Below are 23,685 nucleotides of genomic sequence, written 5' to 3' on the forward strand. Positions count from 1 at the left end.
CTTTCTCATTTTGTATCTTTACTGTGCATTAGTTTATAGGCAATAAATATAACAAAATTCAAAGACTCTTACATTCATTAAAATGTTCATCCACGTTCCCTCTTTGCAGCGCCAGAACCATCATTTAACACTTGACAGAGACATCTGAATGAAATCTTTTGTAGTCTATGCTTATCAGTTAGCACCAAATCATGAACGCTGGTCCAGTTTCCAGAGCTGAAGTACAACGTGCCCAGATGGAATCAGCAGACTTTTTAGTGTTTTCAGTGTGTATTTGCATTTTCTACATAGACTTCTTTTAAGATGTTTTAAGAAGGCTTTTTCAATGTGCTTATGATGTTAAAACATACATTTGTAATTATTACACTCCTTACAACATGTATATCTGTCTCAAGTAGCTTCTGAAATCACTCAGCCAGGGTTTGGTATCTTAAGGGCACATTACCAGCATCACAGTTTACTGCAATATCTAACCACCAACCCCATTACTTAATGAATTTTGCATGAGTCTAGACTAATAGTCCAAAGTCAGTCTATTTAGTTTTTTTGCTGTAATACACACAACATGAGATGTAGGGCACTTAAGCATTGGCAGATGACAATGTGTAAGATCTTTCAGAGGGTCATTTAAAATCATGTGGGAATAGAGTAAAATGAGAGCTGGACTCACTTATATGAATGTCATATTGACACAGATCATATGCCTACAAAGTTAACGTTTTCTCAATGTTTGTTGAACATTTGAAATCCCTTGGTTTCTCCACTACCTCTCCTTGTGAAATCAATGTACTTTTTTTTTTTACTATCTCTGACAAACAACAGACCATCATTCATTTCCAATGGAGAGTAGTATGGGAGCTGTGTGGCAGAATTTTTGGATCCGATTTAAGCTTGTGTTGAAATATTTGAACTTTTGCATCTATATCATATGCAACCGCCCACCCAACCACCCACAAACAGCCTAGCATTGTGGTGCCATGTTTTACACAAGCAAACACTACTCACATTTCTGAAAAAATTTAAATAAAACCCAATGTAATGCAATGAGCTCCTATGCTCTAGCTTGTTCCCTAATCTATCTTTCTAATAAACCTGGCATTGTACAGTATATGATAATTGTTAGCACTGTTTATGTAGCATTGCTTATGCTTCTCTACTGTACGTCGTTTTTGATAAAAGCATGTAGTTTTGGGGTATTTTATTTGAATGATTTCCTCTTTGAAATCCCCTGTTTCTCTTCTTCGTGAAATCAATGTTTTCGCAGCTTTTTTGATGTAGTATTTGAACATTTGCAGCTAGACTGTATATGACCGCTTGACTGGATATGATGTATGCTAAACAAAACGAGCCATGAGGTAAGAATTACCAATATTTTTGTACTAAAATGTTATTCTTTAAACACTCTTTTTGTAAAATGGGTAGTTATAAATAATTATTTTATAATTATTGATTAGCCCTAGAAAAACTACCATGAATTTCTTTCAAATGTATCAGCACTCGTTTGTTTTGTGTGGATATATTTTACCATGGTGAATAAGGGGAGGAATGGCTGCTTCACAGCCAATTTGAAAGGTCCATGCGACTGCCACTAGTTTATCAGTATGGAAATTGAAAACCTGAACGAAAAAGGTTAGTTTAAAAGAAACATTCATTTGTCTAACAGCAGTAATACATTTTGTGTGCATTATCATTTTAAGTCTGTGTGTGCTTTGTAGTCTTACTTCGATGCTCAAAGGCTGATCCAGAACTCCAGGCTCGAAGTAACAATTCAATATATCATTTAAATCAGTTTGCGTATCTTCTAAAGTGCTTTCAAGTAAGGCTCCTCCCAACACTGAGGCCCCTCCCACTGGTTAGCCCCTCCCACAACAGCATGGTGCAGGGAGTGTGGATTGGTCCCTGAAAGAGTTAATATCATGTCAAACTGACGTGACCCTGACGACATGCTCGCCTGAGCTTTGCTCTTGTGGGGAGGGGTCAGAGGTCACATTCAGGCACATGGACAAGAGGTGGAGGGGGCATCGAGGTGATGACTCCAGTCGGGTGGTTTGTGAGTGTGCGTTGGAGACTGTGTGTGTGTGTGTCAGAGGCAGCCACAGGTTGCGGTGAAGGCTGTGTGTGGTCTCCAGGTCTCGGCTTTTATCGTAGTTATGGACATCCCAGAAGAGGTTAACGGCCCGCCAGCGCATGAGCACATTGTACACGGCACCACCTTCATGAACAATCAGACCTGAAACACAAATGCACATGTAAACACACATTTTTTAGTAGATTTCATGATTTGATTCTGATTTGAATGTGATTCGATGTGGATTAATTTGTATATATATATAGTGCAGTACGTCAAATTTGCTTGAGGAAAAAAAAGAACTGAACTAAAGCTGTGACTAAACAAGACAAAACTATTAAATTAAATTATTTATTTTTAGATATAATTATCAAAACTCATAAGTGTTGTACACAAACATTTAAATTGCACATAAGGCAGCTTTTATATTTTAACAATATAATTGAACTATAGGCCTAATCCTGGCTTAATCTAAGCCCTGTCTGTGAAACCAGGCCTAAATATCACTAACAGGATAAGTAAAAAATATGAAAAAATGCTCTTCTCTCAAGTTTTTTCTAGCTAAATAATAGAGTTATGGACATTGAATGTAATATGTGATATTGTTTACAAGCTGGTTTTACTAACATCTTTCCACGGTTGCAACCGTGATTGAGGGATTACATACCGGTAAGTCATGAAACATTTCAGTAAGTTGTATAACTGCTATAACTAAAGAGCTCCAAAATGGTATTTATTGTTTGAATTTCGTGATACAATTGACAGAATTTGAACTTGAAGCTGAGTTTCATTTCAAAAGTAACAAAGCTTATTGTAATTATTGGATGGGAGGCACGCTTAAAATAAGTTTTGATGTTTTGTTGATGCATCAACTAAAATAGACTAAAATATCGGTTTATCACAATGAAGATTGATTAAAATCGATTCATCGACACGGTCAACCCAGCCCTACTTTTTTTTAAGATTATTTTCGATTTGTCAGCCATAGTTAAATGGACATGCACTCGCAAAATCGGCATATATTAGCTTGAGAAAAGGGCTTTGTATAGGACTAATGTGGTTTGAGTGTATCTATTAGTGTCTCACCAATACACACAAGGTCCATGACTGCATACATGCCATAGCAGATCTGGAACAGGATGTCACTCCGTTGCCATAGCGCCTCTGGACTCAATGCTGACCACAGCAGCCATGACACACTGGCCAATAGGAAGATGCCACCCAGCATCACTGCAATGACCTGAACCTTCTCCACCAGAGTCATGGTGACAGTCTGCCACTAGCAAAACATACAAACACACCGGTCAGAGCTCCAAACTGCAACTAATATAAACACAAATGTGACAAAAATATATATTTTTATTATTATTATTATTATTTAGAATCTAGTCGGCATTGGCGACAGCACAAGTCGTGTTGTCCAATTCATGAACAAATGACCGAATCACAAAACCACTGTGAACTCGCTCGTTAAGGGACAATAATTATATAACAATAAAGTTTTAATAATGGATCTAATTCTATAATAGTGAAGGTCACACCACAACTATAATGACAATTACACTAAGGAATCACTTTTTGAAAATCTTATTTCCAGCTGACGAACAATAAAAACATTGACAGCCAATCACAATCCATCCGACTTCAAAGAGCTCCAGCATGTAAAGTAAAGCGGCAGATGATATTAATGCACCACAAGCTTATAATAATGTTGGTGTGGATGGTAATGTCGGTATCTTTATAGTTATTGTTCTTGGTGTGAACAGGCCTTTAGTCAATTGAATCAGTAAGTAAATTGTTCAGAGCCATTACTGAACCATGAATCATTTTTTGATTCAAAATGAACCAGGAACAAAATACACTTTTGCAAGACTTACGTTATTCATTATTTGTTTTGTTATGTTTTTTGAACATGTTTACGACCCGAGTAACATTTCTAATGGCAGAAATACAATTAGAATCACAATTAGAGTGACATCATCAAATGGAAATTAAAGCACATCTGAATAACAATTGAGCGATTCTTTAATTTGTCAACTAAAAAAGTATTGTAAAGTAAAGTCCTGACCAATATATCATAAGGCAGCATAAATAGATGCCATTTACACTAGGTGAAAATAGCATATTTTCTTAGCAATACAATTACACTATTAAAACAGTTTAAATAGCAATAGATTCTGTTTACACTATGTGAAAATAGCAGTATTTTCTTTGCAATAAGTGTAAATAGTAGTTAGATGCTTTTTATACTTATAAATATTTTCTTCCTTTTTATTGAAAATAAATGCCTTTCCGATCTGATATGTGATGGGAAAAGGGAGAAGAACGAGCTCGGCACTCGAACTCGGGTCGATCTGAATCTAAACTTTCTGCCACACGCCTAATCTAGCGTCTTCCACCATTTTGCCGCCAGACGTCAGTGGGCGGAGTTAGTGTAAATAGACACTCCTATATTATAAATCCCTGTGTGTGTGTTTACCTGTTGTGGTGGTTTGATATGTATAGGCAGGATGTTGAATCTGTAGTTGCAGATTTCACAGCTCCAGGAGCCCTTCTCACTGATCCACTTGAGCAGACACTGCTGATGGGCATGTCGAACAGAACCAGCACAGCGGCACGGGCTCAGCAGCTCCCCCTGCAGCCAATCACAGACAACACACGCAATCAGCCAATCAAAACACACAATGATAAAACACAGACGATGGATGGCTGTTTTATTGTGTGCCTTTGAAGATGAGTTGAGCATTGCGTTTGTGGAGCCATGAACAATGGGGCAGATGAGCTGTTTCCTCTAAATGAGGAGAACATCTTGAGTGAATGAAACACTATACACATTGACAGAGATTCATCTCAGTGAGTGGATGGGAAATGATTCATCTGTGCATTCATGAATTATTTCAGAAACATCCTCATTCGGAACTGTAATGAGTCTGAAACAAAGTGGAACACTTTCGCACACACACACATACACAAACACAAGGCGCCTCGAGGAAGCACATTAGCTGCAGGAAGTGAAGAGCATTAGACATGAATGGAGCAGCACATATTCTAATGGATCTCACCAACACACACACACACACACCACCACACTGTCTGTTTAAAGCATTACGAATCACTGAGGTTTCCGATATTCTAATAATTTCATGAATTATGTAGGCCGATAATAAATTAAAAAGATGTTTACAATGTTTATATTACTCAGACTGTCCTTACACTTGTCAGCAGCTGGATGTACAGTATTTATGAATTGCTATGTTGTTACCTGTGTAGGACAACATCAGGATGGGACATCTTGGATCTTGAATTCAAGAACTGGCTCTGTTGTAATATATCAGCATGTATTTGAATTGCATTGGCCACACCTCAACAGTTGAAACTGAAGTTGAATTGGAATGATAGGAAAAGGAATTTACTGAATTGGAATCTGAGATTCAGCATAGGTAGTGCATTCTGGGAAACTGCTCATCCACCCTGTCCACAAAAGTTAATATACATTACAGCGCAAAAGTCTTATAGGCACGTTAGTATTTTCACACACACGCACACACACACACACACACACACACACACACACACAAAAAGGTTTTAAGACAGTTATTTAATTCAGTGTTTCTCAACTCCAGTCCTCGGGACCCACTGCTCTGCACATTTTGTATGTCTCCCTTATTTAACACACCTGAACCAGATCATCAGCTCATTAGGAGAGACTCCATGAACTGAACTGAGTGTGTCAGATAAGAGAGACATACAAAATGTGCAGAGCAGTGGGTCACGAGGACTGGAGTTGAGAACCACTGATTTAATTATTTTGCTGTAGTGTGTCAGCAAATATCAGTTCACATTTCCAAACATTCCTTTTGCCATTAATTTTAGTAATCTTGTGAGATTTTTGTATGAACAAGGAGTCTGACAACAGAAGGTATGCTCCACACAGAGATCTAATTTCACATCAAGTCCGTCTGGGATTACATGAAGAAACAGACTAAAAACTGAGACAGACTAAATCCAGAAGAACTGCAGGAACATCTCCAAGATGCTTGAAGAAACCGACCTGCAAAGCTACCTGAAAAACGATATGCAAGTGTCCCTGGACAAAAGCTGTTTTAAACGCAGAGTGGTCACACCAAATATTGATTTGATTTAGTTAATAGAAGTTAATTGATAAATAAAATCTATTTATGACGGGTTTTTTTAAAGCACCCTCACTATACAACATTTTTGCACAAGTGCCTAAAACTTTTCACAGAAATGTAGCTTTGCAGGTCGATTTTTTTCTTCTTTTTTCAATTGTTTTGGACATTGCTGCAGTTCTCATGGATTTAGTCTGTCTCAGTTTTTAGTCTGTTTCTTCATGTAATCCCAGACTGACTTGATGATGTGAGATTAGATCTCTGTGTGGAGCACTGGCTGTTGTCAGACTCCTTGTGCATACAAAAATATCACTTGATTATTGCAATTAATTGCAAAAGGAATGTTTGGAAATGTGAACTGATATTTCCTACTGACACACTACAGCAAAATATATAAATAACTGGCTTAAAACTTTTTTTGTGTGAAAATATTAACATGTCTATGACTTTTGCTCAGTACTATATATATATATATATATATATATATATATATATATTACCTTTATGTTGCACTACTAATATAATGTTGGTTGACTTTTTTGACAAATTGCTTGTTAAGTCGCTCAAGAAAAGCATCTGCTAAACTTCTTTTTCATTTACTACTTGGTTCAAATTAAGGAATTTAGGGCATTTTCAATTCAATTCTGAATGGCGCACAATCCTGGAACAACCAAAAACGTCGGTGTGACGCATATAAACATGCATAGACCCACATTATATAGCGCAGACGGTGAAATGAACGGCCCTACTTCACCTGCTCGGCTCCCTGAAAGCAGATCCGACAGCCTGGGGTCGGGATGCAGCTCTCGTTGCTGCAACTGGAGCCCACTGTTTCCGTTTTCCCCGCGCTCTGCCCGGCGATGTCCTCGCCCGGTGTGTCCGTCCCTGCACACGCACCATCCTCGTTCTCGATCTCTGTGATCGGATCAGCCAGCGGTGTTTGAGCTCCAGCGCCCAGCTGCAAGTCATCCTCGCTGAACTCCCCGTCGATCCCCAGCACCGTTTGGACCTCAAACTGTGCGGCATCCACGGTCACGGTGGCGCCTCCCGGTGGCTCATCCACCGTCTGCACGTGCAACGGACCCGCCTCTGCGTGCACATCCATGAATGACGGCACTAAGATCAGAATGAAATAGCAAAATTCGAGGTTTGAGCTCTTACGGGTCTCTATCAGATTTTCCACGGCTCTTCTCCCCTCTGGGACGCATAGGTCTGGCCATAGATCTGCGTCTCAAACCGCTTGCGTTCTTAGAAAGGCACAAGCTTCTGTTGAAAGCTGCAGATGTCCAGGCTGTGTGGCGTGATGTGCTCGGTGTCTCGTTTGCTGAAAGCAGCTTTTCCCCGGAAGACACATTTCCATCCGGGCGCGGTACTGGAACACCGAGCAGTGAAGGCACGAAACACACATAACCACACAGCCAGCCTTCACAGAAGAATCAAAAGCACCGTTTGAGAGTGTGAATATTAAGACGGCGAGTAAATGTGAGCGACTAGGTTGTTTCCAGCGGGAAAGTCGTTTGGGTAACTCGGAGCCACCCGCTTCCGAGCCACGCGCTTATTGTCATTTCGAAGATTTACCGTGGTGGTAACCATAGTTACCCACTTGGTAAAACGGTGCTAACTTGGTATTATGCCTAATATGATAGCCGATAGTAACAGTCACCACGACACGAAATAAAAAAGATGATGTAAATTCTTACAGATGAAAAATTCTTATGAACTCTTAATTATGAATACTTAATTGAAGCCTAAATTCTTTCAGTTAAAGGATTGCACGGTGCCATCAAAAGTTAAATTAGTATAGCCTCTATACAAATATATTATGGCATTTGCCTTTAGAAAAGTAACAGTCAATAGACATAAGATAGACATTTCTATTGTGCTCAATTGGCTATTCAATAGGGCCCCCAGAAGTCTAGATGCTATTATCATTAGTTATGTTTATAGTTATCGTTCTTTGTGTGAATGGGCCTTAGGGCAGGAGCAGCGAACTGTTAATATAATTTTGTGTCACTTTTGTGGTTTGAAAACACTATTGAAAGTATTCTTGTATGACAAAATATTAGTTTACTTGGAAGTTGGAACAGTGTTATTTAGCCTATAAAAAAGACACACAATACCGCCATAACTGAAGACAACTAGGCTAATTGTCTCAGCGGTCAGTGTTCTTTACATTTATAAATATTTTAAGATAAAAGCGGTGGGAGAGTAGTCTGAATTGGGTTCCAGCATCTTGTGCTGGTTCACACATTGAACTCATTGCGCCAGCCGCGAGTGTTTCCAAGTCCACGGGGATCGCATCAGTTGATTCGCTATTTTGCTTACCAACGTCTTGTGCGTGAACACCGCGTTTTGACCCATTTTCCTGTGCACTCGCTCATCTGTTCAGACGATGTCCTGTGAGGACAGCGATTGGCTCTTGTCTCAGACCTTCCCCGAAGTGATTGGACGAGTGATTAACACCCAGTTTGTAACCTCTACAGTGAACTTCCTACCGCTCCGAACGAAGAAGCGTTTGCGAGATCCTTATATCACCTCACCAGGGAGAAATACTTCTCAATTCTGGTTGAAAAAAAAAAAAAAAAACTGTGACAGATAAAATCATTTATGTAAAGAACACTAACATTTAGACATATTTTTCTATGTTTTTCAGTGTTTGCTAATTGAATGCCGTAATTCTGTCTAAAACAAACTATTCCAAGTGAAACTGTCCAGTGTCGAGGGTGGGTATATGTAAATTAGTTCCCTGTGATTGGTTCAAACACTACGATCTGATGCTTACGTATTTTTTGAGCTAAGCATTTAATATGTTGTAATTTGCTATTTTATTTATTTAACCCTCATGTTCTGTAGTGATTGTCTATGTTTTATTTTCCTGTTATTGTTACTAAAACGGTACCATCTGCTCAATTATTCAATGACCTTCGGGAATCAAGGTTTTTAAGGGAATTTGTGTCAGCAATTTTCGATTGACATTAGTAGCACACAACACATTTTTAGATAAAGACAACTAATACGTTTTAAACAAACCCCTGATTTTGTCATTTATTAGTCATGTGTAAACCTATAAATTGCATTTGCATTTTTTTTTAAAGATATGGATCGTATAGCGAAATGTTGTGGGTTTATTTAGCGCATTGTAATACAAATTTAGAAACCGAAGAGCGAAATCGTTGGAATCACTTTCAGAATTTTTTTTTTTTTTCAGTTGATGAACGATAAAAAGTCATCGACAGCCAATCATAATCCAACCCAAATTTAAAGAACTTGAGCATTTGCAGACTGAGCGTGCGCTTAATAAACAGGACGTTATGGTATGTTGTTGTGGATGCCATCAGTGCCGGTGTTGTGGCGAATTTCGACCCCCGCCAAATGATTACCCCCCTAGTATTGGTAGGTTTAAGATTAGTTGTGGGGGAGGGGTTAGGATTAGGGGTGGGGTTAGGATTAGGCAATCAGGTACTGACTTCAACGAGGGCGGTAATAATTTGGCAGGGGGTCGAAATTCGGCACAACACCTGTCCTCCCTATACGCAAAGTACCCATGTTGCGTAGGGCCCCCGAACCACCAGGGGGCCACCTTGATCTCAAGAATAAAATAGGAGCGTGTTTTAGTAAAAAAATATATATTTTGGCTTCCAACGATAATGAAAACATGATGCCTTTATCCGTTCCTTTCCTTTAAAGCGGTGCGCTGTCACCATACGTAACATTCAAATCAGTCGAATCATGTAACGTCACGTGTAAAAGCGTATTGAGCTGCAAAAGAGACGCTTTTCATCAGGTGGCTTTCTGTCCGCGCGATCCGAGATGGAGAGAAACACAGACAAGTACAGGCTACTTTGGGCTTCTGGCGTATGCTTTAACGGAGAAATCCATTTATGTCTTCAGTTAACAACATAAACAACTCAAACAACAAAAGAAAACGAGAGAATCATTCACTACTCTTCACTGAATAACATTAGTAACTTAAGAAGAATCAGTGTAGGCCTATATTTAATTCATAGCCTACAGTGAAGACTATACAAAGTTTTATTTTTGTTAAAAAAAAAAGTACAATTCAATATCTGTATAGTAGACTATTATTAGTAGTAGGCTAAATTGTTCATTTTATGCATATCTTTTTAAAAAAAAAATATTTGTCCTATTGTTTTTATTGTATTGCTAAGCGTTTCGAATCACTGTTGTTATTGGTTAATAGTGAAACTGCTCTGAAAGATCGGATTAAGAGGTTTGGGGTCATTTTGGGGTTTATATGAATGCACTGACAGGGGCCCCCTGGACAAAGTTTTGTTTAGGGCCCCCAGAAGTCTAGATGCACTGCATGCTATTATCATTAGTTATAGTTATCGTTCTTTGTGTGAATGGGCCTTAGGGCAGGAGCAGCGAACTGTTACTATAATTTTGTGTCACTTTTGTGGTTTGAAAACACTATTGAAAGTAGGCTATTCTTGTATGACGAAATATTAGTTTACTTGGAACAGTGTTATTTAGCCTATAAAAAAGACACACAATTAAATTTATAAATATTTTATATTAATTTAAGATAAAAGAGCGGTGGGAGAGTAGTCTGAATTGGGTTCCAGCATCTTGTGCTGGTTCACACATTGAACTCATTGCGCCAGCCGCGAGTGTTTCCAAGTCCACGGGGATCGCATCAGATGATTCGCTATTTTGCTTACCAACGTCTTGTGCGTGAACACCGCGTTTTGACCCATTTTCCTGTGCACTCGCTCATCTGTTCAGACGATGTCCTGTGAGGACAGCGATTGGCTCTTGTCTCAGACCTTCCCCGAGGTGATTGGACGAGTGATTAACACCCAGTTTGTAACCTCTACAGTGAACTTCCTACCGCTCCGATCGATGTTGCGTTTGCGAGATCCTTATATCACCTCACCAGGGAGAAATACTTCTCAATTCTGGTTGGAGAAAAAAAAAAAAAAACTGTGACAGATAAAATCACTTATGTAAAGAACACTAACATTTAGACATATTTTTCTATGTTTTTCAGTGTTTGCTTATTGAATGCCGTAATTCTGTCTAAAACAAACTATTCCAAGTGAAACTGTCCAGTGTCGAGGGTGGGTATATGTAAATTAGTTCCCTGTGATTGGTTCAAACACTACGATCTGATGCTTACGTATTTTTTGAGCTAAGCATTTAATATGTTGTAATTTGCTATTTTATTTATTTAACCCTCATGTTCTGTAGTGATTGTCTATGTTTTATTTTCCTGTTATTGTTACTAAAACGGTACCATCTGCTAAATTATTCAATGACCTTCGGGAATCAAGGTTTTTAAGGGAATTTGTGTCAGCAATTTTCGATTGACATTAGTAGCACACAACACATTTTTAGATAAAGACAACTAATACGTTTTAAACAAACCCCTGATTTTGTCATTTATTAGTCATGTGTAAACCTATAAATTGCATTTGCATTTTTTTTTAAAGATATGGATCGTATAGCGAAATGTTGTGGGTTTATTTAGCGCATTGTAATACAAATTTAGAAACCGAAGAGCGAAATCGTTGGAATCACTTTCAGAATTTTTTTTTTTTTTCCAGTTGATGAACGATAAAAAGTCATCGACAGCCAATCATAATCCAACCCAAATTTAAAGAACTTGAGCATTTGCAGACTGAGCGTGCGCTTAATAAACAGGACGTTATGGTATGTTGTTGTGGATGCCATCAGTGCCGGTGTTGTGGCGAATTTCGACCCCCGCCAAATGATTACCCCCCTAGTATTGGTAGGTTTAAGATTAGTTGTGGGGGAGGGGTTAGGATTAGGGGTGGGGTTAGGATTAGGCAATCAGGTACTGACTTCAACGAGGGGGGTAATAATTTGGCAGGGGGTCGAAATTCGGCACAACACCTGTCCTCCCTATACGCAAAGTACCCATGTTGCGTAGGGCCCCTGAACCACCAGGGGGCCACCTTGATCTCAAGAATAAAATAGGAGCGTGTTTTAGTAAAAAAATATATATTTTGGCTTCCAACGATAATGAAAACATGATGCCTTTATCCGTTCCTTTCCTTTAAAGCGGTGTGCTGTCACCATACGTAACATTCAAATCAGTCGAATCATGTAACGTCACGTGTAAAAGCGTATTGAGCTGCAAAAGAGACGCTTTTCATCAGGTGGCTTTCTGTCCGCGCGATCCGAGATGGAGAGAAACACAGACAAGTACAGGCTACTTTGGGCTTCTGGCGTATGCTTTAACGGAGAAATCCAGTTATGTCTTCAGTTAACAACATAAACAACTCAAACAACAAAAGAAAACGAGAGAATCATTCACTACTCTTCACTGAATAACATTAGTAACTTAAGAAGAATCAGTGTAGGCCTATATTTAATTCATAGCCTATAGTGAAGACTATACAATGTTTTATTTTTGTAAAAAAAAAAAAGTACAATTCAATATCTGTATAGTAGACTATTATTAGTAGTAGGCTAAATTGTTCATTTCATGCATATCTTTTTTTAAAAAAATTATTTGTCCTATCGTTTTTATTGTATTGCTAAGCGTTTCGAATCACTGTTGTTGGTTAATAGTGAAACTGCTCTGAAAGATCGGATTAAGAGGTTTGGGGTCATTTTGGGGTTTATATGAATGCACTGACAGGGGCCCCCTGGACAAAGTTTTGTTTAGGGCCCCCAGAAGTCTAGATGCACTGCATGCTATTATCATTAGTTATAGTTATCGTTCTTTGTGTGAATGGGCCTTAGGGCAGGAGCAGCGAACTGTTACTATAATTTTGTGTCACTTTTGTGGTTTGAAAACACTATTGATAGTATCCTTGTGTGAAAAAATATTAGTTTACTTGGAACAGTGTTATTTAGCCTGTAAAAGAGACACACAATACCGCCATAACTGAAGACAACTAATTGTCTCAGCGGGTCAGTGTTCTTTAAATTTATAAATATTTTATATTATTATTTTAAGATAAAAGAGCGGTGGGAGAGTAGTCTGAATTGGGTTCCAGCATCTTGTGCTGGTTCACACATTGAACTCATTGCGCCAGCCGCGAGTGTTTCCAAGTCCACGGAGATCGCATCAGTTGATTCGCTATTTTGCTTACCAACGTCTTGTGCGTGAACACCGCGTTTTGACCCATTTTCCTGTGCACTCGCTCATCTGTTCAGACGATGTCCTGTGAGGACAGCGATTGGCTCTTGTCTCAGACCTTCCCCGAGGTGATTGGACGAGTGATTAACACCCAGTTTGTAACCTCTACAGTGAACTTCCTACCGCTCCGATCGATGTTGGGTTTGCGAGATCCTTACATCACCTCACCAGGGAGAAATACTTCTCAATACTGGTTGGAGGAAAAAAAAAACTGTGACGGATAAAATCATTTATGTAAAGAACACTAACATTTAGACATATTTTTCTATGTTTTTCAGTGTTTTCTAATTGAATGCCACAATTCTGTCTAAAACAAACTTTTCCAATTGAAACTGTCCAGTGTCCAGGGTGGGTATATGTAAATGAGTTCCCTGTGATTGGTTCAAACACTACGATCTGATGCTTACGTATTTTTTGAGCTAAGCATTTAATATGTTGTAATTTGCTATTTTATTTATTTAACCCTCATATTCTGTCTGTTTTATCTGGTGTCTGTGTATTTGGTGTTAAAGTGACAGCAGCCTAAATAAACCCGCTGCTCTCTCTGTCATTTAATGTTACTCAAACAACAAAAGAAAACGAGGGAATAATTCACCGCTCTTCACTGAATAACATTAGTAACTTCATAAGAATCAATGTAGATTTAATTCATACAGTGAAGACTATGCAATGTTTTATTTTATTTATTTATTTTTACACTTGATTACTTTATTCAATATCTGTATAGTAGACTATTATTAGTTGTAGGCTAAATTGTTCATTTCATGCATATCTTTTTTTCGGTTTTATTTTTCCTATTGTTTTTATTGTATTACTACGCGTTTCGAATCACTGTTGTTGGTTAATAGTGAAACTGCTCTGAAAGAACAGATTAAGGGGTTGGGGTCATTTTGGGGTTTATATGAATGCACTGACAGGGGCCCCCTGGACAAAGTTTTGTTTAGGGCCCCCAGAAGTCTAGATGCACTGGATGCTATTATCATTAGTTATGTTTATAGTTATCGTTCTTTGTGTGAATGGGCCTTAGGGCAGGAGCAGCGAACTGTTACTATAATTTTGTGTCACTTTTGTGGTTTGAAAACATTATTGAAAGTATTCTTGTACGACAAAATATTAGTTTACTTGGAACAGTGTTATTTAGCCTAAAAAAAAAGACACACAATACCGCCATAACTGAAGACAACTAATTGTCTCAGCGGTCAGTGTTCTTTAAATTTATAAATATTTTATATTAATTTAATATAAAAGAGTGGTGGGAGAGTAGTCTGAGTTGGGTTCCAGCTTCTTGTGCTGGTTCACACATTGAACTCATTGCGCCAGCCGCGAGTGTTTCCAAGTCCACGCGGGGATCGCATCAGTTGATTCGCTATTTTGCTTACCAACGTCTTGTGCGTGAACACCGCGCTTTGACCCATTTTCCTGTGCACTCGCTCATCTGTTCAGACGATGTCCTGTGAGGACAGCGATTGGCTCTTGTCTCAGACCTTCCCCGAGGTGATTGGACGAGTGATTAACACCCAGTTTGTAACCTCTACAGTGAACTTCCTACCGCTCCGATCGATGTTGCGTTTGCGAGATCCTTACATCACTCACCAGCGAGAAATACTTCTCAATACTGGTTGGAGAAAAAAATAACTGTGACGGATAAAATCATTTATGTAACGAACACTAACATTTAGACATATTTTTCTATGTTTTTCAGTGTTTCTAATTGAATGCCACAATTCTGTCTAAAACAATCTGTTCCAAGTGAAACTGTCCAGTGTCAAGGGTGGGTATATGTAAATGAGTTCCCTGTGATTGGTTCAAACACTACGATCTGATGCTTACGTCTTTTTTGAGCTAAGTATTTAATATGTTGTAATTTGCTATTTTATTTATTTAACCCTCATATTCAGTCTGTTTTATCTGGTGTCTGTGTATTTGGTGTTAAAGTGACAGCAGCCTAAATAAACCCGCTGCTCTCTCTGTCATTTAATGTTACTCAAACAACAAAAGAAAACGAGAGAATAATTCACCGCGCTTCACTGAATAACATTAGTAACTTCATAAGAATCAATGTAGATTTAATTCATACAGTGAAGACTATGCAATGTTTTATTTTATTTATTTATTTTTACACTTGATTACTTTATTCAATATCTGTATAGTAGACTATTATTAGTTGTAGGCTAAATTGTTCATTTCATGCATATCTTTTTTTCGGTTTTATTTGTCCTATTGTTTTTATTGTATTACTACGTGTTTCGAATCACTGTGGTTGGTTAATAGTGAAACTGCTCTGAAAGAACAGATTAAGGGGTTGGGGTCATTTTGGGGTTTATATGAATGCACTGACAGGGGCCCCCTGGACAAAGTTTTGTTTAGGGCCCCCAGAAGTCTAGATGCACTGGATGCTATTATCATTAGTTATGTTTATAGTTATCGTTCTTTGTGTGAATGGGCCTTAGGGCAGGAGCAGCGAACTGTTACTATAATTTTGTGTCACTTTTGTGGTTTGAAAACATTATTGAAAGTATTCTTGTACGACAAAATATTAGTTTACTTGGAACAGTGTTATTTAGCCTAAAAAAAAAGACACACAATACCGCCATAACTGAAGACAACTAATTGTCTCAGCGGTCAGTGTTCTTTAAATTTATAAATATTTTATATTAATTTAATATAAAAGAGTGGTGGGAGAGTAGTCTGAGTTGGGTTCCAGCTTCTTGTGCTGGTGCACACATTGAACTCATTGCGCCAGCCGCGAGTGTTTCCAAGTCCACGGGGATCGCATCAGTTGATTCGCTATTTAGCTTACCAACGTCTTGTGCGTGAACACCGCGTTTTGACCCATTTTCCTGTGCACTAGCTCATCTGTTCAGACGATGTCCTGTGAGGACAGCGATTGGCTCTTGTCTCAGACCTTCCCCGAGGTGATTGGACGAGTGATTAACACCCAGTTTGTAACCTCTACAGTGAACTTCCTACCGCTCCGATCGATGTTACGTTTTCGAGATCCTTATATCACCTCACAATGGAGAAATACTTCTCAATTGTGGTTGGAGAAAAAAATAACTGTGACAGATAAAATCATTTATGTAACGAACACTAAAATTTAGACATATTTTTCTATGTTTTTCAGTGTTTTCTAATTGAATGCCACAATTCTGTCTAAAACAATCTGTTCCAAGTGAAACTGTCCAGTGTCAAGGGTGGGTATATGTAAATGAGTTCCCTGTGATTGGTTCAAACACTACGATCTGATGCTTACGTCTTTTTTGAGCTAAGCATTTAATATGTTGTAATTTGCTATTTTATTTATTTAACCCTCATATTCTGTCTGTTTTATCTGGTGTCTGTGTATTTGGTGTTAAAGTGACAGCAGCCTAAATAAACCCGCTGCTCTCTCTGTCATTTAATGTTGCTCAAACAACAAAAGAAAACGAGGGAATAATTCACAGCGCTTCACTGAATAACATTAGTAACTTCATAAGAATCAATGTAGATTTAATTCATACAGTGAAGACTATGCAATGTTTTATTTTATTTATTTATTTTTACACTTGATTACTTTATTCAATATCTGTATAGTAGACTATTATTAGTTGTAGGCTAAATTGTTCATTTCATGCATATCTTTTTTTCGGTTTTATTTGTCCTATTGTTTTTATTGTATTACTACGTGTTTCGAATCACTGTTGTTGGTTAATAGTGAAACTGCTCTGAAAGAACAGATTAAGGGGTTGGGGTCATTTTGGGGTTTATATGAATGCACTGACAGGGGCCCCCTGGACAAAGTTTTGTTTAGGGCCCCCAGAAGTCTAGATGCACTGCATGCTATTATCATTAGTTATGTTTATAGTTATCGTTCTTTGTGTGAATGGGCCTTAGGGCAGGAGCAGCGAACTGTTACTATAATTTTGTGTCACTTTTGTGGTTTGAAAACACTATTGATAGTATCCTTGTGTGAAAAAATATTAGTTTACTTGGAACAGTGTTATTTAGCCTATAAAAAAGACACACAATATCGCCATAACTGAAGACAACTAATTGTCTCAGCGGTCAGTGTTCTTTAAATGTATAAATATTTTATATTATTATTTTAAGATAAAAGAGCGGTGGGAGAGTAGTCTGAATTGGGTTCCAGCATCTTGTGCTGGTTCACACATTGTAGCTACTCATTGCGCCAGCCGCGAGTGTTTCCAAATCCACGGAGATCGCATCAGTTGATTCGCTATTTTGCTTACCAACGTCTTGTGCGTGAACACCGCGTTTTGACCCATTTTCCTGTGCACTCGCTCATCTGTTCAGACGATGTCCTGTGAGGACAGCGATTGGCTCTTGTCTCAGACCTTCCCCGAGGTGATTGGACGAGTGATTAACACCCAGTTTATAACCTCTACAGTGAACTTCCTACCGCTCCGATCGTTGTTGCGTTTGCGAGATCATTATATCACCTCACCAGGGAGAAATACTTCTCAATACTGGTTGGAGAAAAAAATAACTGTGACGGATAAAATCATTTATGTAACGAACACTAAAATTTTGACATATTTTTCTATATTTTTCAGTGTTTTCTAATTGAATGCCACAATTCTGTCTAAAACAATCTGTTCCAAGTGAAACTGTCCAGTGTCCAGGGTGGGTATATGTAAATGAGTTCCCTGTGATTGGTTCAAACACTACGATCTGATGCTTACGTCTTTTTTGAGCTAAGCATTTAATATGTTGTAATTTGCTATTTTATTTATTTAACCCTCATATTCTGTCTGTTTTATCTGGTGTCTGTGTATTTGGTGTTAAAGTGACAGCAGCCTAAATAAACCCGCTGCTCTCTCTGTCATTTAATGTTACTCAAACAACAAAAGAAAACGAGGGAATAATTCACCGCGCTTCACTGAATAACATTAGTAACTTCATAAGAATCAATGTAGATTTAATTCATACAGTGAAGACTATGCAATGTTTTATTTTATTTATTTATTTTTACACTTGATTACTTTATTCAATATCTGTATAGTAGACTATTATTAGTTGTAGGCTAAATTGTTCATTTCATGCATATCTTTTTTTCGTTTTTTTTTTGTCCTATTGTTTTTATTGTATTAGCCTACTACGCGTTTCGAATCACTGTTGTTGGTTAATAGTGAAACTGCTCTGAAAGAACAGATTAAGGGGTTGGGGTCATTTTGGGGTTTATATGAATGCACTGACAGGGGCCCCCTGGACAAAGTTTTGTTTAGGGCCCCCAGAAGTCTAGATGCACTGCATGCTATTATCATTATAGTTATCGTTCTTTGTGTGAATGGGCCTTAGGGCAGGAGCAGCGAACTGTTACTATAATTTTGTGTCACTTTTGTGGTTTGAAAACACTATTGAAAGTATTCTTGAATGACGAAATATTAGTTTACTTGGAACAGTGTTAAAAAAGATAACACAATATCGCCATAACTGAAGACAACTAATTGTCTCAGCGGTCAGTGTTCTTTAAATTTATAAATATTTTATATTAATTTAAGATAAAAGAGCGGTGGGAGAGTAGTCTGAATTGGGTTCCAGCATCTTGTGCTGGTTCACACATTGAACTCATTGCGCCAGCCGCGAGTGTTTCCAAGTCCTCGGGGATCGCATCAGTTGATTCGCTATTTTGCTTACCAACGTCTTGTGCGTGAACACCGCGTTTTGACCCATTTTCCTGTGCACTCGCTCAACTGTTCAGACCCTATGGTTCAGACGATGTCCTGTGAGGACAGCGATTGGCTCTTGTCTCAGACCTTCCCCGAGGTGATTGGACGAGTGATTTACACCCAGTTTGTAACCTCTACAGTGAACTTCCTACCGCTCCGATCGATGTTGTGTTTGCGAGATCCTTACATCACCTCACCAGGGAGAAATACTTCTCAATTGTGGTTGGAGAAAAAAAAACTGTGACAGATAAAATCATTTATGTAAAGAACACTAAAATTTAGTCATATTTTTCTATGTTTTTCAGTGTTTTCTAATTGAATGCCACAATTCTGTCTAATACAAAGTCAACTATTCCAAGTGAAACTCTCGAGGTGTGTATATGTAAATTAGTTCCCTGTGATTGGTCCAAACACTACGTTCTTGTGCTTCTTTTTAGAGCTAAGCATTTAAGACATTGTTTGTAATTTACTAATTTATTCATTTAACCATCATGTTCTTCTGTGATTGTACAGTCTTTCCAGTTATTGTTACTAAAATAGTACCATCTGTATAAAGATAGCCTAAGTGAAGTCACCTCCTACTTTTCATCAAACATATACCCTCAAAGGTTTAATTTCAGCTTTCCTCAAAACTCCATGTTGCACATATGTGCACTCTGTTTTATGGCTTCTCTGAGGTGGTAATACTGTCTGGTTCTTGGCTATTGGCTTTATGTTGTGTGTTTCTTACAAGGGTAGGCAGGCTTTCTGAAATGTGTGCATGACTTGCTTACCACAAGTAATAAAACTGTATAGATCCAAATCCCGCCTGGATCTTTCTTTAGCCTTAAAGGGATAGTTCACCCAAACATGAAAATTATCCCATGATTTACTCACCCTCACGCCATCCTAGATTTAGCCTAGATATCTTCTTTCAAGAGGACACAATCAGGGTTATATTAAAAAAATAACATTGCTCTTCCAAGCTTTATAATGGTAGTGAATGGCGGTCCTGATTTTGAAGTCCAGAAAAGTGCAACCATCAATCATATAAGCTATGTGTTTTTCTAAGAAAAATATCCATATTTAAAACTTTATAGACTACAATAACTAGCTTCCGGCAGACAGCATACGCAAGTCAACTTATGTAGGATGTGGGAGAGGCATATAGTTTTGACCATAGATATCATATAAAGGCTAGATGTCTCGTCCGCGCTGCTGGCCAATGGAGGTCGACGTCCGCACACGGCCATCTTACCACACGGTGCTCACTCACTCGTAACCATAGAGCTCGTAACATGGTGCATGTACTTTTAAATAACCATAACTTGCTAAATTTTCTACCGATTTTCAAACGGTTTGGTTTGTTATTAACGTCAGAGATGTAGCTATGAAACTGCATACATATGAATAATTATACAAATGGACTTCCATATGAAAGAATTATAGCCACGGTAATGACGTTTGTAAGAAACCAAACCGTTTGTAAATCCGTCACGATTTCACCGAGATAAGAGGATTTGTGTGCGTGCTGCTCACTTACCTTAATTCACAGAGCCCTGTGGTAAGATGGCCGCCGGTGATGCCGGAAGTGACTCCGCCTTAAAGCGGGGCTCAGTAATTTCGGGATTTCTTCGCTGTATTCTCGCTTTTTGCTCGCAGGTTTCTCTCTAGAGCTCCCCCCACAGCTTCGGAATAGATATTTGACAACACTGTTGTAAAAACTCATTGGCGATTCTCGGACACCAGAGGAGATCAACGACATCAAAGCAGATGGGACATTCTTTAAAACGTCTTCTTCATTCGGGTTCGAACAGCGTGAGGGAGCACAATAATGACGGCATTTTAGCAGATTTCTTTTGGCCGTAAAGCAATTGTTTACATCGAGAGACCTGATATCACGCGATACTTCCTGACGCCGGCTCAAAGTTGCAAGTGCGGATTTTCCGCTCACGGGCACCAGGGGGGTGCGAAACGACCACCATTCAACCCGAAATAAGTAATATAACCATTCCAATGACTCCGAAGCTGTTCAGTTAAGGTAAAAAAGTTACTTAGTTCACCTTTAAGACATCTAGCCTTTATATGATATCTATGGTTTTGACGGCCGTCGCGGTTGAAACAAATAGGGCTGGCCAACAAATTCAAGCTTTTCTTATATCGAACTCCTTTGACATTTCTCTTTAAAAATTCTAATACAAATTCTAATTTGTGACCAGTGTTTTGTTTTGCTCTATCCTCTGCGCTTCTGCGTTCGTCAATACACGCATCAGGTCAGAGGTTTACTCTTTCGCCATAAATCAGTGCGTACAAGTGTTGGAAGCTAGTTATTTTAGTTTAGTTTTAAATATGGATATTTTTCTTATACAAATGCATCGCTTTGCTTCAGAAGGCCTTTATCAACCCCCCGGAGCCGTGTGGAGCACTTTTATGATGGATCGGTGCATCATAAAAGATTCTATTCGTCTGAAAGAAGAAAGTTATACACATCTAGGATGGCTTGAGGGTGAGTAAATCATGGGGTAATTTTCATTTTTGGGTGAACTATCCCTTTAAAGGTTAATGCTGCTGTATATTTTATGTATGATTTTGTTGCAGGCAAAACGTTGGTGAGAACGTTTTTTTTTTAAATAGAACTTAACTGACCAAACTGACATAATTTCAAAAGCCAAACATATCTTTTTTTACTTAAAAATACATATGTGAGTGAGTGAGTGAGTGAGTGAGTCAGAGAGAGAGAGAGAGAGTGTGTGTGTGTAATCCCTGCTTCCTTGACTGAGATCAGTGCAAACATGCCAGAAGATGTTTATCGTGCTTCCTTTTTTTATTTTTGGAGTGTACCATCTATTCAAGGAACTGGAAAAGTGTATCAAACTATATTAACAGCCCTGAGAAAGATGAGAGGCAGGTTATGCAGAAATACATGAAAAACAAATGAAAATTTTTTTTTTTAATGCAATGCAAATCGCTTGGATAAAAGCCAAAATGCAGAAATGAAAATAAAATAAAGACTTTGTCCTATTAAGCAATCTAACTCCAGTTGAGTAACATGCATATTTTAACTATGAACTATTCGTTCAGTGATTTGACTGCTTTAACTACCACGCACCAGCAGGAGGCATCATAACATCTCTAAATATTTTAAAAGTTCTTCATTTATGTCCTGTAAAAACTAGTAAAGTAGCCTAATATATCAAACAAAACATATAATAAAATGAACCAACAGTTATTAACTTTAAAACATTAACACAATAAAATATTTAGCATTGCGTAAATAGATCGAGTTGGCATAGTTCCTCTCTTTAGATAGGCTAGCATAAGTAAATATTTCAGTTCTGTAACTATACAATTAAGTGAGTGAAAATGGGGCTTAATTGTTTTGTTTTTTTCTCTCTCTTTCTTACACTCTAACGTCTCGTAAAATGGATGAGAATTCGAAATTCAATGAGATGTGAATTTCTCCAAAATAACTCCTATTGAGACATTTCACCCGGGGCGTGTTTAATGCTTTTACTGTCTATGGTTTAATGACACTGTAGGTCGTTATATCTTCACACAGATGCCGCTTTCCGTTACTGTCGGTGCGCGCGCGCACTGTCGCTCTCTTCTGCGTTTGAACGAGCACCGAGGTCACGTGAGCGCGACGGCAGCAGCGGGCACAGTGGCACCGCAGTGGAAACACGGGCAGCTTCGCTGCTGCTGTGCACCACTTACAATCCGGAATCAGAAGGAAGCCGAGCGTAACCGAAAACCGACCGGTGATGACGGGTCTCCTGTAACGCTTCTCCTCGCTGTCCATCCGCGCTCACACTCATGCGTTCTATTTTTGCACCGTGAAATACACGTTTGACACCGTGTGCTCGTGAGACACAGAGAGACGCTGAGGCTCGGATGTGTTGGAGTCGCAATGGCAGACCGTGATTCGTTACCGCTGCCGTTGGAGGTGCGCGCGCGGCTCGCGGAGCTCGAGCTGGAGCTATCAGAGGGTGAGTAGCTGCCCGTGTCCCCGGTCAGAGAGGGAGAAAGTGAACGACAGAAGTGGAGATGAACGGGTCAGCGAGCTCGATACATGTATCAGATTTAAGTGAGCGCGTGTTTACATTTGCAGAATCGGACAGAGCGGTTCCGTTGACCTTGGTTGGATGAGGAAAGAAATGCATATTATAAGACATTAATGACGTTTTTAATACGTTGCTATTTGGGTTTATGAAGGAAGATGTGTGTTTTGGAATTTAAAGTCTCCCTCTCTCTCTCACTCACTCTCTCGCTCTCTCATATATTCCATTCTCCATTCCAGTGAACTGTTCATAACACGGCCACCGCCTTTGTGAATATATAGGGCACGTAAATCGGTTATAAGTGAAGCTGGTGTGTTTAAAGCATTGGGAAAATATTCATCTGGCTATCCTGTTTGTTGTGTATTTTGCACGTAATGCGCTTGCTCGTGAAGTGCATCTCTCTCTCTCTCTCTCTCTCTCTCTCTCTCTCTCTCACACACACACTCACTCTCACACACACACACACACACTCACTCTCTCACACACACTCACTCTCTCACACACACACACACACACACACACACACACACGTATGAGATACATACTTTAAGCTATTAAAGGAGTATTCAAAATTCATGATAGTCATAAAAACAACATTTTCATGGGGACAGTTTTTCTGACCACCATGAATTTTGATCAGCCTTAATTG

The 23,685-nt window shown here is 38.7% G+C and overlaps 2 protein-coding genes across 3 annotated transcripts in view; one reads left to right on the top strand and one right to left on the bottom strand.

Annotated features, from left to right (window-relative positions):
• Positions 1–123: 123 nt before the first annotated feature.
• Positions 124–9,575, bottom strand: marchf11 (membrane-associated ring finger (C3HC4) 11). The gene is made up of 4 exons (XM_084410752.1): positions 6,953–9,575; positions 4,548–4,703; positions 3,155–3,347; positions 124–2,230 (listed from the first exon to the last, which is right to left on the bottom strand). Exons 1-4 carry the CDS (start codon positions 7,301–7,303, stop codon positions 1,920–1,922), a joined length of 1,011 nt encoding a protein of 336 aa, XP_084266878.1. The 5' UTR covers positions 7,304–9,575; the 3' UTR covers positions 124–1,919.
• A 13,027-nt stretch (positions 9,576–22,602) lies between these two features.
• Positions 22,603–23,685, top strand: part of dip2cb (disco-interacting protein 2 homolog Cb) — a 36,783-nt gene continuing 35,700 nt past the window's right edge. For both annotated transcript variants that reach the window (XM_084410631.1, XM_084410632.1), the window contains exon 1: positions 22,603–22,964. In XM_084410631.1, the coding sequence (XP_084266757.1) occupies positions 22,886–22,964 (79 nt within the window). In that variant the 5' untranslated portion in view covers positions 22,603–22,885. The remainder of the gene's footprint in view (positions 22,965–23,685) is intronic.

The sequence above is a fragment of the Rutilus rutilus genome (assembly GCF_951802725.1).
Source record: "Rutilus rutilus genome assembly, chromosome: 6".
NCBI classification, from domain to species: domain Eukaryota; kingdom Metazoa; phylum Chordata; class Actinopteri; order Cypriniformes; family Leuciscidae; genus Rutilus; species Rutilus rutilus.

Bases quoted from the DNA above. Each gene is read 5' to 3' on its own strand.
- marchf11 (XM_084410752.1), bottom strand. From the start codon at position 7,303: ATGGATGTGCACGCAGAGGCGGGTCCGTTGCACGTGCAGACGGTGGAT. The intron at 4,704-6,952 runs GTGAAGTAGGGC...GATTGGCTGCAG, and splicing joins GCTTTCAGGGAGCCGAGCAG to GGGGAGCTGCTGAGCCCGTG. The intron at 3,348-4,547 runs GTAAACACACAC...ATGTTTTGCTAG, and splicing joins ATATCAAACCACCACAACAG to TGGCAGACTGTCACCATGAC.